The sequence below is a fragment of the Homarus americanus genome, unplaced genomic scaffold (assembly GCF_018991925.1).
Source record: "Homarus americanus isolate GMGI-L3 unplaced genomic scaffold, GMGI_Hamer_2.0 scaffold37556, whole genome shotgun sequence".
Classification (NCBI taxonomy): Eukaryota; Metazoa; Arthropoda; class Malacostraca; order Decapoda; family Nephropidae; genus Homarus; species Homarus americanus.
The window spans coordinates 27,830-40,320 of NW_024724844.1; the positions used below are offsets into that span (position 1 = coordinate 27,830).

The following is a 12,491-nucleotide window of genomic DNA, read 5'->3' on the forward strand; positions in this document are numbered from 1 at the left end:
CATGCTTTTTTTTTTGTATTTTCTTGATAACGTTTTGCCACAAGTAAAATTCAATATTGGCCTTTAACATGTCATGTACTAGTGGTCACATTTGTACACTAAGTACCTCATGTGTATCAGAAGTAACAGTTACCACACACTAATCAATTAAAAATAAAATACAGTATTGATGTATTTTTATAGGACAAGTTCAAGAGTTGTGTAAAATATGGAAACATTTGCTTTCTACATCACCATTATTTAGTTACATAAAGTGATATGTTTAAGGAAAGTGCTTATTATGTAGTGTTATATGAGAATCTATGTCAGGCAGCCTTGTTATATGCTTGGTCGGATTCATGAACGGCAAATTGGATTAAAATTAGAGTTTAAAAGTTTTGTTTATTTTAGAATTGTGTAAATGTTATAAGGATCAAGTAGAGATGCAGTGCACTGAGGAGTTGATGCCCCGCCTTACATCACAGAACCAATACATTGCCTTATCACCACACTACCACCACCACCACCACCCAACTACTACCAGCACCACCACCTCATCACGACCACCACACTACCACCTCATCATCATCATCACCACCAACACTTACCACTACCACACTACCACCACCACCAACCAAACACTTACCACTACACAATTACTTACCACCACACAACCACCATCGCCTTATCACCAAGCAGTATAATTGTAGAGGCAAGCACCACACAACACCTCTCTGACACAGCTACCAAGTACCATGATCGCACCACATACTACAGAGGTTGTGGCAGAGTACATTATGTAGTGTAGAATAATTTCTCTTATTATAAATCTAAATGTTTAAAAATCTCAACATGCAGAGAAAATTCATATTTTTGTAGCTTAACTAAATTTGAGTGTTTACTAATCTTGAAGTGAGTAGAATTTTTTTGAGTTGGTACTGTACTTATTTACACTGTCTAGGACCTGATTCCCTCTACTCCACCAGAAATTAAATTAGTTAATTGTTGAGATATTTTGGTTGTAAATCATGAACATTGGTATATACTGTATATTTATTGTGTGTATATACAGTACTATATTATATATATTCTACTCTTTATAGTTTTTTATTGTTTCATTCATTTTTTTTTCACTATGGACTGAACAAGGGGAGGCAACACCTGGGTGGGCTGTGACAGTATCAGTCTACACATACAGGCAGTTCTCATTATAAATGGTTAAGAGGGACCAGAAAGAAGCCACTGATAATGAAACTACTCATAAAAGGGAATTAATTCCAGTTAGAATTAATAGGAATACAGTCTAATTGGGACCATCACATTTTAAGTGACACTCAAAGTTTAATTTGGTATCTTTTGTCATTTATACTATACTGCTGCATATACCTTGGAAACATTTGTTAAGCATTTGATTAAACATTATTTTATGACATTCTTTAACTTTATAACTTATTTAAGGTACAGTACTTTAAGTTGTCTGGGGTTGATGCAGTGTAAGCTACCTAACCACACACTTGCACACTCATTTCAGTGAAAGTGATTCATTGAGACATGCTCACCACTTTTCTTATGACATGTAACTAATAATTTCACATCTTTCCCATAGCTACTACGCTTCCTTTTAGCCACTACACCACCTTGCTTCAGTTTGGAACTGATGGCTACAAAAATAGTCCACCAATGTCACCAAAGGCACAACAAAGTTGACAATTACAATTCTTGGAGCACTTCAAAATAATGCCCGTGGACACAGGTGACTGGTACTGAGCATGTATAGTGCGGGTGAGAAGGATGACCTTTAAGGGAATGGGAGGCTGGTGGGAATTTCAATCGCTCAATCACTTGTGCTCCCAAAGATTGGCGGATTTCTGCCTTAAAATCCTCTTAACTGCGGAAACTTTTTACGTGTACTGTAGGTCCACATTTATTTGACCACTTAAGTGTGAAACCACTTATAAGGAAGACACCCATCTTTGGTCATCCTCTTGGGGATTATGGGGAAACTTTCGTTGTGGCCCTCGACATCTCCACTTTGTTCTCTAATTTCCAGTTTCCTTGAGAACCGATCCATGGCAGTTGTTGTCGAGGGATCAATCTCTCGCTCTTTCTCTACCAATAGCGCTGTTCCACAGTGCTCATTTCCTTCACCTACTCTTTAACTACTTTTTATCAATGATTTATTTCACACTACAACTAATTCTATCCATTCTTATGCTGATGATTCTACTCTTCATCTTCACATTTTCCCCTTCCTCCTAATTCTCACACTAGATCTGTTTCTAGAGCTGATATCATTACATCTATCAATTCGGATCTGTGCAGCATCTCCGAATGGGGAGGTAGAAATAGTAATAAAACTCAGTATTTACCAATCACAACTTAACAAATTGCTGTAGATGATATCCCACCAATCACATTTCAGGACACAATCATTCTGCCAAATTCTAAAATAGATACTGTATAGTACTAGGCCTCACCATTTCCTCTAATATGTCATGGAAACCATGGGAATGCTGTACAGATGCCGTAGCTACTTCACTCCTGAGCTGTTACTTAAAGTATATAAGGGATTCATTCGTCCTAGCTTGGAGTACTGCTCTCATATCTGGGGTGGCTCTTCTTCTGTCCAACTGTTAGATAGAGTGAAATCAAAGGCATTTCGTCTTATTAACTCTCCTTCTTTAGTTGACAATCTTTCTTCACTTTCTCTTTGCCGCAGTGTTGCTTCACTCTCTCTCCTTTACAGGTACTTTAACAGGCAATGTTTGGTGGATTTGGCATCCTGTGTACCGCCGGCAAGGCCGTTGGCTCGTAACACTCGTCTTGCCCACGGTGCCATTTCTCTGGATGTTGGTCACACTAGAATAACCCGTTATAGTACCTCCTTCTTTCCTCACACAGCCAAACTGTGGAATGCTCTGCCTTCTTCTGTGTTTCCATACTCATACAATCTGTCTCACTTCAAAAAGATGGTTTTCCAGCATCTTCGTGGTGTAGATTAATATATTATTTTCTTTTCTATTTTTAATTTCTGTTTACTCTTATTTTTTCGCCCCCCAGGCCCTGTTGTGGATCGATGACCTGTGCCCGGGTGGGCTATTCTATATAAAAAAAAAAATATATGATAAGGACACCCTGCCCCGTTTAGCTAGACACACCGAACACAGTAGATAACAGTACTTCTGAGGGTCATTTAGCCATGTGTCTAGCATCACTTTATATCACACAGGTTGGGAGAGGTGTTGATATACAGCAATATCTCAGTTAGCGGAACCTCAAACCGGAACTCTCTGATAGCAGATTGAATTTTTCGAGGGCACATTTTCTGGAAAATGCGAAAATTGTCCAGGAATGGGGCTTTTTCGGGGTTTGAGGGATAATCGGATACTTTCCGGAAAATCAGAGAAAATTTTTCCGTTACCCATAAATTACGGGATGGGGGTCTTTTTTCTGGCTTGAGAGTCGTCTTATTACCCGGAAAGTTTTCATTCCCAGAAGTGCTCTCATTCAATTGTCCTGCCTAACGGAGATATCACTTGTACGGTGATATCACTCAGGTAGTGAAGTTATTTGCGAGTCAGTTGGATTTTCACAACAAGTCAACTGGGACCTGGATATACTGTGCTGTACTGCCTTACACAATGTAGCCTTAATGGGATTTAAAACTACAACCAGACACCATCAAACCAGTACTGTAATAAAACCTTACTACTGCTGCTGCTACGAATAAAAAACAATACACGTTGAGATTCTGTTTACATTATACATATGTGAAGATGAAACAGAATTGCCATCTTAGATTAGAATGTATAATATTATGTCACCAAGCCATTGATGCCATTAGCCAAGCATGTCAATACCTCACACTATATTGATACACTTGACAATACAGTATTTCATTAGAGAGTACAATACAATACAGTATTTCATTAGAGAGTACAATACAATACATATATCATTGTCATATTGTCATGTGGATTATGTACAGTCATGGTCACCTCTCCTGCTGCTAAACGAACCCCGAAATTCAGACTCATGAACGCGAAGTGTAATGATTGCTTCAGACCATAGCTTACAGCCCAGAGAAGAACAACATATAGCAGTGACCGGAAGCGCAGGTGTGTACACCCTCGTAAGTTGACCCACCCTTCGTAATTAAAGTGAGATTAAGACCTGACCCAAGAGAGGTCACGGTCACAATAAACAAGAATTCTCACCGCCTCATCAGTAGCTAACCCGGTGACATGACCGTGTTACTCAAGAAGCTACCCACCAGCCAGCACACCTGTCACCTGGCCACACACCCAGATTAGTGATGACATCTTCCAGCTGGAGATCTTCAATATAAGGGCCCTGCAGCTCCTTCCATAAGGCATTAGCATTATTATTACAACAGGGAGGGGCCAGCTCCTTCCCAGAGACAGAATAGAGGAGGACGGAGTCTCGCTCATCACTAGTTGAGGTCGGAGAAACTTCCCTCCCCAGCACCGAGACTCCAGCTAGCAGTTTCTCCCACAGGAGGACTCCAGCAACACCTGCAGACCTTCCCAGCCGCTGGGCCTCCCACAGGTCACACGTGAGTCACTGTCAGAGCAATCCAAGGGTGAGTTACTTACTGTAGGAAGTGTATCCATTTCATGTTTGTGTCCAAGAGTCTTTGTCTAGTTACATAAATATATTGATTTAGTAATGTTCCATACCAAAGAGTTAATTAATAATTCGTTTCAGAGCTGGCATTTAGAGAAAATTCCCCCTAAGAATATATATTAACAGTTAAATAACTAATCGGCCACGCTACCAAACTTTACCACCCTACTATAATTCTTACTGTTATTTCTACTTAGTTCACCCTCATTATACTTGAAGCTCTAAAATTGCAATATAAAATTACACGAACCATCAATTTCAAAGCTTAGCTTATGGGAACAAAACAGACTGAGAATAAGTAAGGTCACGGGTCAGAATGGGGCGAGACCCGCAGGAGGGCAGACGCGCTGGGTGGAGTGAGGCGGGTGGAGTGCAATTAGGACAGGGAGGAGGATATAGCTTAAGACATGTTAGGTTAATATACTGTAGGCACAGCTTCCATCACTAAAACACAGTGGGTACATGTAGTACTGACTGACAGTTAAAATGCAGACCGTTACAAATTGCGGAGGACACTGACAAATTATATACACTGAACATATTCTGGGAAGTGTTATGCTAGTAACAATTCACACATACCACGATGAGAAACATTTACTTGAGCTGTAAAGATGACACACTAGGGCAGTTTTCACTCTGTACTACTCGGGATTCCTTACCGCACAGGTGTAATGGCTAAGTGAGGGAAGGAGGTTTACGTTAAGTACGCTGCCACCAGTATAATGAGGGTGAACTAAGTAGAAATAACAGTAAGAATTATAGTAGGGGTGGTAAAGTTTGGTAGCGTGGCCGATTAGTTATTTAACTGTTAATATATATTCTTAGGGGGAATTTTCTCTAAATGCCAGCTCTAAGAACAGCAAATTATTAATTAACTCTTTGGTATGGACACATTACTAAATCAATATATTTATGTAACTAGACAAAGACTCTTGGACACAAACATGAAATGGATACACTTCCTACAGTAAGTAACTCACCCTTGGATTGCTCTGACAGTGACTCACGTGTGACCTGTGGGAGGCCCAGCGGCTGGGGAAGGTCTGCAGGTGTTGCTGGAGTCTGTCTCCTGTGGGAGACACTGCTAGCTGGAGTCTCGGTGCTGGGGAGGGAAGTTTCCCTCCCGACCTCAACTAGTGATGAGCAGACTCCGTCCTCCTCTATTCTGTCTCGGGAAGGGCGGCCTCCTGTTGTAATAATAATGCTAATGCCTTATGGAAGGAGCTGCAGGGCCCATATTGAAGATCTCCAGCCGGAAGATGTCATCACTAATCTGGGTGTGTGTGGCCAGGTGACAGGTGTGCTGGCTGGTGGGTAGCTTCTGAGTAACACGGTCATGTCACCGGTTAGCTAATGATAGGCGGTGAGAATTCTTGTTCATTGTGACCGTGACCTCTCTTGGGTCAGGTCTTAATCTCACTTTAATTACGAAGGTGGGTCAACTTACGGTGTACACACCTGCGCTTCCAGTCACTGCTATATGTTTTGTTCTTCTCTGGGCTGTAGCTATGGTCTGATAAACAATCATTACACTTCCGCCAAGACCAAAGCTTCCATACCGGAAACATGACACACATAGACAGTGATCATAGTAATATCATGTGCAGTATCTAGAATAGCCCCTGAGGCGATAATACCTCTTCACATTTTACAAGCAATAACCTCATAGATACTGGCATGTGTTTTATACTGGCTTGGTTTGATCTGACAAAACTCACTATAGAAGCATCCGGGTTCATGACAGAATCTCGGTTTGTGGAGCAACAAGAGAAGCAACAGGACTTTCGATAGTGCCTATACATGTAAGTGACCAAAACAAATCTCTTACATTAGAAAATATTAGAAATAAGGAGATTATAATTAGGATGCCATATTTAGGAGTCTTTGAATGGCCAGATTAGAGTCATTTTATAGTTGACAAATGATCTAACCTATTGGTAAAATCTACATACCCTGTTCTACTGTTATTGGTCACTCACAGCTTAAATTATGACAATATAATATTACTGACTAGTGAGTACAGGAGCATTATTTTAACCAGCTATATACCTTATTTACCTAATGGCCTACTAGAGTTGGTTATATTGAGGGACCAGTTTTCCTCCTCTCTAACCCTTAACAATAAACAGTACTGGTAATAAAACATCAAAGACCATAACAGATAATAAACTGGTCACCACTACACTTGTCCTCCACAAATTCTCTCCATGCACGCCACCCCTCCACACACTTTGCCAATAGTTACCTTGATAAAATTAACTAGTAAACCTAAAACAAAACAACACCTAACCTAACCCAAACCTAACCTAACCTAACCTAACCTAACCTAACCTAACCCAAACCTTAAAAATCACCCAATATACTTGAGCCAATTACTGGGGTCCCTGTACCCACTAAACAGCATATTGCAGATTAAGCAATGACTAACTTTAGGTTAATATTGCAACACTGAACATATTGCAGATTATATGAAAATAAACACTAGGTCAGTATTGCAACATCCAACATATTGAAAGATTATACAAACAACACATGGAGTTTAGTGTTGCATCAAGAGACAAGGAAGGTGTTGCGTCATTTCATATAAGGGTAACACACTTTTATATAAATTTTACTTTAGGTCATTGAAGGTCTTGTTTACTTCCATAATATAACCAAACTTTACCCAAAATAGGTTAGGTTAGGGTAGAGAAAACTTGGTAAGGGTAGGTTAAGATAAATCAGGTCAGATTAAGTTAGGTTGGTAAGGGTAGGTTAAGATAAATCAGGTCAGATTAAGTTAGGTTGGTAAGGGTTAGGGAGGTTCAGTTAGTTTAGTAAAATTGTTTAGTTACAATTTGTATTATTACAGAAGGTACATGAATACCTTTTTAAAATTACACTACAGTATCCCTATTCAGTATACATATGTGCAGAGTACAGTCTATGGTGCAGTACTGTTTAAATTATGTCTTGAGCAACACAATTCAAGATATTTGTTCTTACTTCTGACTGACTTACCATGTTTCATTCTCTCTCTCCTACACCACCAGGTACCCTTGATTAACACTGACACAGAAAGTGATTGTTACCATCGTTCTTGGCGTGGTATTCGTTCCCCTTGATCCTGAAATACGGTTCATCTGTTTTGGTCAAGTCGTGGATCATGTTATTGAATTTTACGTTGAAAGGTGTTCCATCACTCCATGTGCGTTTAAATGCGCCATCGGGGGTGTTACGTAGGTCGACGAGCAGCTCTGTAAAGTGGTAGGAATTTTTTTTTTAATATGAACTATCAATAAAAGTTTGGGAAGAGCTGATTGGTTTGCTGGAGGCTAAGGGGTGAGAAATAATTCTCCTAACAGCCAATCAGCCATTTTACAAACCTTATGATATGAATTAATTAGTCTTAACTTTAACCGATTCAAAAAATATAATACTATTGGAGACTTGGTGAACATTAATTCTTGTTGCCGTAAGAATAGCAGAGAGAGATCCTTCTTACCGGATGTGTCGAACCTATCAGACATTTTCAAGCCAATATTAAGCTGTTGCCGAGAGTGGAGGATAGCAGGCCTAAACCCGGGAATTTTCTCACAGAATTCTTTGGCTTCAGCGTATGATAGAGTAGCATCGGGTACAAAGTAATGGTGGTTGTCCTCTTCCAACGTCACCCCAAGGTCCTCCTTTCCCACAAAGGAGTCTGTAGGAGTTGAAAAAAAAAATAGTCACAGCTCACACCCGGTGCCGTCACAACACTCTCTGTCAGGTTGTTCCAAGAGATCATAATTAATCACTCCGAAAAAGTTTGTGAGAACCGGAGTGTGAGTTGTGAACTCTTGGAACAATCTGCCAGAGTGTTGTGACGGCACCGAGTGTGAGCTCTTTCAAGACCAGACTTGACCAAAACTGGTGCAGGTTTAGATACATTCAGGAGCCGGTGCATGCCCAGTACTTGCCAACAGTGCCTAACAGAGACGTGACCGATCGCCCAAGTGACTAACGAGCCGATCAGTGGTGAAGAGGATAAAAGAAAAAGTAAAAATATCTAAGGTAACCTCATGAAACCTGTCCTAACTTAAACTAAGCTAACCTAACATAACATAACTTTACTTAATGTACAGTAAGCTATTCATAATTAGGACATAATTTCTGTGACTGTCTTCCCAAACTAAAATTGAAACAGGACTAGGAATCAGACATCCATATATCAGCCAGAGGCGTAGCCCCCCCATCAGGGCCTGGTTAGAGCGATCTTCCTCACCAAGAGGCAGGAGGATTAAGAGCTGTATGAGGTCACGCTTCTCAGACACTAAGTTAAACAACCTCTGTATTCTCTCAACTGTTTTACCTCATACGATCATTAAATTTCAAGGATGTTGTGATTATCTTTGCAACAATGAAGTCAAGGAAGAAAACTTCGGTGTCAATGTCTGAGTTCTATACTGTTAATATTATTCTAACTAATAATTTATTTCCATAAAATATTTGTTATAAATAAAGCCATTATAATACTGTGCTCACGTTAAGTTTATTAATTTTATCATCTTGTGCTGAATTATAAATAAACAAATGCTTCGTAAATAAATTCAAATCATATTTTAATTTACTTAGACATAAAAAAATATAAATTTGCTAATGAATACATGACTCCCCCCTTAGAGCTCTTGGTGTAGGACCCAGCTAACTCCTGATACAACTCCCCACTCCTGTTGTCTCAGTAGCGTTGTCAAAATCCTTCGTCCATTGTGTCACATTGTCTCACACCCAAAATCGTAAGGATATTTTATAGGATGAATACATAATGAATCAACATGAACCTATTTATGAATACCTTCCATGAATCCGTAGAAATATGCAGGGTTGTCAACGAGGGTAGTGTCAATAGGGCTCTGGGTGGACAAGTGGCAACGCATCAACTGAGCCGATACTTTCCCCGCCGTCCAGGACATACACAAGGAATTGATGAAACACAATGATTTACAAACACCTAGAGACAGACCAGAGACAACACGATCAACACTGGTGATAAATATTATAATAAATATATATCAACATACTTATTTAAGCTATGTTAATGTATACAATATATATTTTTTTAACTTTATTATTTAGTTCGATCACGTGAGGATTAAGCACCCCAACTTATTTCATGGGTCAAGTTAGGTTAAACTGGGTTAAGTTAGGATAGATTAGGTTAGGTTAGGTTAGATTATATTAGGTTTGGTTAAGTTAGGTAAGGTTAGGTTACATTAGGTTAAACAAGGCTAAATTAGGTTAGGTTAGGTTAGGTTGGTGTTTAATCATCAGGTGAAAGAAGCTTAGGGTGTCTAATCTTAACGTAATCCTGTGAAAATAAGTAAATAAATAACTAAATAATTAGTGATATGAGAAAAAACGCTGTCACAGGCGGATGACACTCACGTTGAGCTGACGTTATGGGATTTGATGACGCCGCTGGTACCTGTACCCACGTTAAAGGTCTTGCCACGCACTGCAAAGAACTCCCAGCGCCTTATTCCCATCACTGAGATGACCAAACACCCCAGCACCATCACCCACCACCATCTAGCCATCACCCGCATCCTCAAACCCTGCAACAACGATCAGTGCCGGATTTAGACCTGTGGAGGCCCATGGGCAGCCTCTTTGTAGGCCCCCTCATATAACTACCCAAGAGGGTGGGGTGGCGAGTGAAGCGAGCCTAAACATCTGGGAGTTCCGGGGGCGCTGTAAGACCCCGGAAAATTGGAATCTGAACACTTCTTTGGAGAATTTTGAAGCCATATGCAGTTATATTGAAAATATTAAAAATATATGGTTCATAGGAAAACCAGGTATTCATGAATTTCAAGGAGTAGCTAGCCTAATTTCTATCACGCTTCTTGCTGAACATAGTTTTACGTGATGGAATAGATAAACATGAATTTTAAAGAATGACAATAAAAATAATCCAAATTTTTTAAACAAATAAATAAAATATTGTAATATGTGGAGGCCCCCAGATTGTGGAGGCCCCTGGGTAGCTGCCCACTTTGCCCACTATTGAATCCGGCCCTGACAACGATGATCAAACAAACGTAGAGTGAGAGAGAGAGAGAGATGGGGGCGGGGGGGACGCGTATTATATGCGGTTAGAAGTCATACAACCATTAATAAATAGTCTCTCTCTACAGTATATATTTATCACCATTTAGTCAACCAATTTCATATACAGTAGAGTGAGTAGATATTTCTCACTGTCTCTTATTTCTTTCATTTCTTCAGTGTCTCTCAACAAATACCTCTCGTTATCTCTATCTCCCTTCATCCCGTCACTATCTCCTCCTCTCCCTATCACCACTTACTACAACAGATTGCTTCACCTTGACACCAACACAGCAGGATAGTTCTTGTCCGGGGTCCGACTCTGAACGCGTCTTCAAGAACACTACCGTTCGATTCGCTATTCCCTGTTCACTCACACCCAAACAGGCGTCATTAATTATTCACAAACTAAATTCCTACCATGGACATTCACCACAATTGTATCGCTTTATTTACTATGAACATTTTCGTGTTCCTGATATTTTGAGTGTTTGTTGATTTACAGTATACTGTATTAGAGTATTTTCTCCCAATACACACTAGGCTAGGCTTAGTTGTGGAAGGGATTGGTGTAGTCTGCTATAGAAATGTGACGTCGAAGAGAGAGAGAGAGAGAGAGAGAGAGAGAGAGAGAGAGAGTGTAATAATAATACCAATAATAATAATTAACGGTTTATTGAAAGGGTTATGCAGCCCGAAGGCTGAAAATATACATTAGACAAAAATGACTTATTACATACAAAGACTTGGGGTAGTTGGGTCGTTTAACAAAAGCTTTCATTACTGAAAGGAGAAGGAACATGAATTGAACCTACAAATAAGAAAAGTGGAGGCTCATGGCATTAAAGGAGATATTCTAAAATGGATCAGGGCGTGGTTACAGGACAGAAAACAGCGAGTGAGCATTAACGGCACTAAATCCCATTGAAGAAACGTCACTAGTGGAGTTCCCCAAGGTTCACTACTTTGACCATTATATGCATAAACGACATAGATATCGGCGTAGATAGCAACATACCGTAAGTCAATTTGCTGATGACACTAAAATAGGGCGTGTAATTAAATCTGACGAGGACTCCGCAAAACTACAGGAAGATCTAAGCAAATTTCGAATGGTCTGAAAAATGGCAGATGAAATTCAATGTGGACAAATATAAAGTACTCAGTATAGGAGATGTAAACAGGGAAACTAGATACCAGATGAACAACGATGTTATTGAGAAATCCGACTGCGAGAAAAATTTAGGAGTAATGATAAGTAGGAATCCTAAACCAAGTAAACAATGTGTTTTTGCTCGTAACAAGGCTACTAGAGTACCTGGGTTCATACAAAGCAGTGTTAGTTACAAGACTAGCGAGGTCATCCTAAAACTATATCTTGCACTTGTGAGACCTCACTTGGATTACGCAGTTTAATTCTGGTCACCGTATTACAGAATGGATATAAAATCCTTGGAAAGAATTCAGATGAGAATGACAAGAATAATCCTGGACATTAAGAACCTTGAGTACAGAGACAGGTTAAAGCATCTTAATTTGCACTCCCTCGAGAGCAGTAGAGTGAGGGGCGAAATGATGGAGGTGTATAAATGGAAGTCAGGGCTGACCAAACGGGACATTACAAAGGTACTCAAAACTATCCAACCAGGAGCGAAATGGTAACAATGGTTTTAAATTAGACAAATTTAGATTTAGGCTCGAAATAGGTAAACATTGGTTTGGAAATAGAGTAGTGGATGAGTGGAACAAGTTACCAAATATCATCATTAATTCGAATACGCTGGATAGCTTCAAACATA

General features: G+C 39.7%; 1 protein-coding gene across 1 annotated transcript; it reads right to left on the reverse strand.

Moving 5' to 3' along the window:
• Positions 1-7,007: 7,007 nt before the first annotated feature.
• On the reverse strand, positions 7,008-11,020 carry LOC121864581. Its single transcript, XM_042363648.1, has 5 exons — positions 10,953-11,020; positions 10,028-10,199; positions 9,440-9,595; positions 8,111-8,308; positions 7,008-7,862 (listed from the first exon to the last, which is right to left on the reverse strand). Exons 2-5 carry the CDS (start codon positions 10,188-10,190, stop codon positions 7,669-7,671), a joined length of 711 nt encoding a protein of 236 aa, XP_042219582.1. The 5' UTR covers positions 10,191-10,199; positions 10,953-11,020; the 3' UTR covers positions 7,008-7,668.
• Between the last annotated feature and the right edge of the window lie 1,471 nt (positions 11,021-12,491).

What these genes read in the sequence shown, in the direction of transcription:
- LOC121864581 (XM_042363648.1), bottom strand. Translation starts at nt 10,190, where the DNA reads ATGCGGGTGATGGCTAGATGGTGGTGGGTGATGGTGCTGGGGTGTTTG. An exon ending in TTTCTACGGATTCATGGAAG is followed by an intron (nt 8,309 to 9,439) that starts GTATTCATAAAT and finishes CAACTCCTACAG; the next exon opens with ACTCCTTTGTGGGAAAGGAG. An exon ending in TGATAGGTTCGACACATCCG is followed by an intron (nt 7,863 to 8,110) that starts GTAAGAAGGATC and finishes ACCACTTTACAG; the next exon opens with AGCTGCTCGTCGACCTACGT.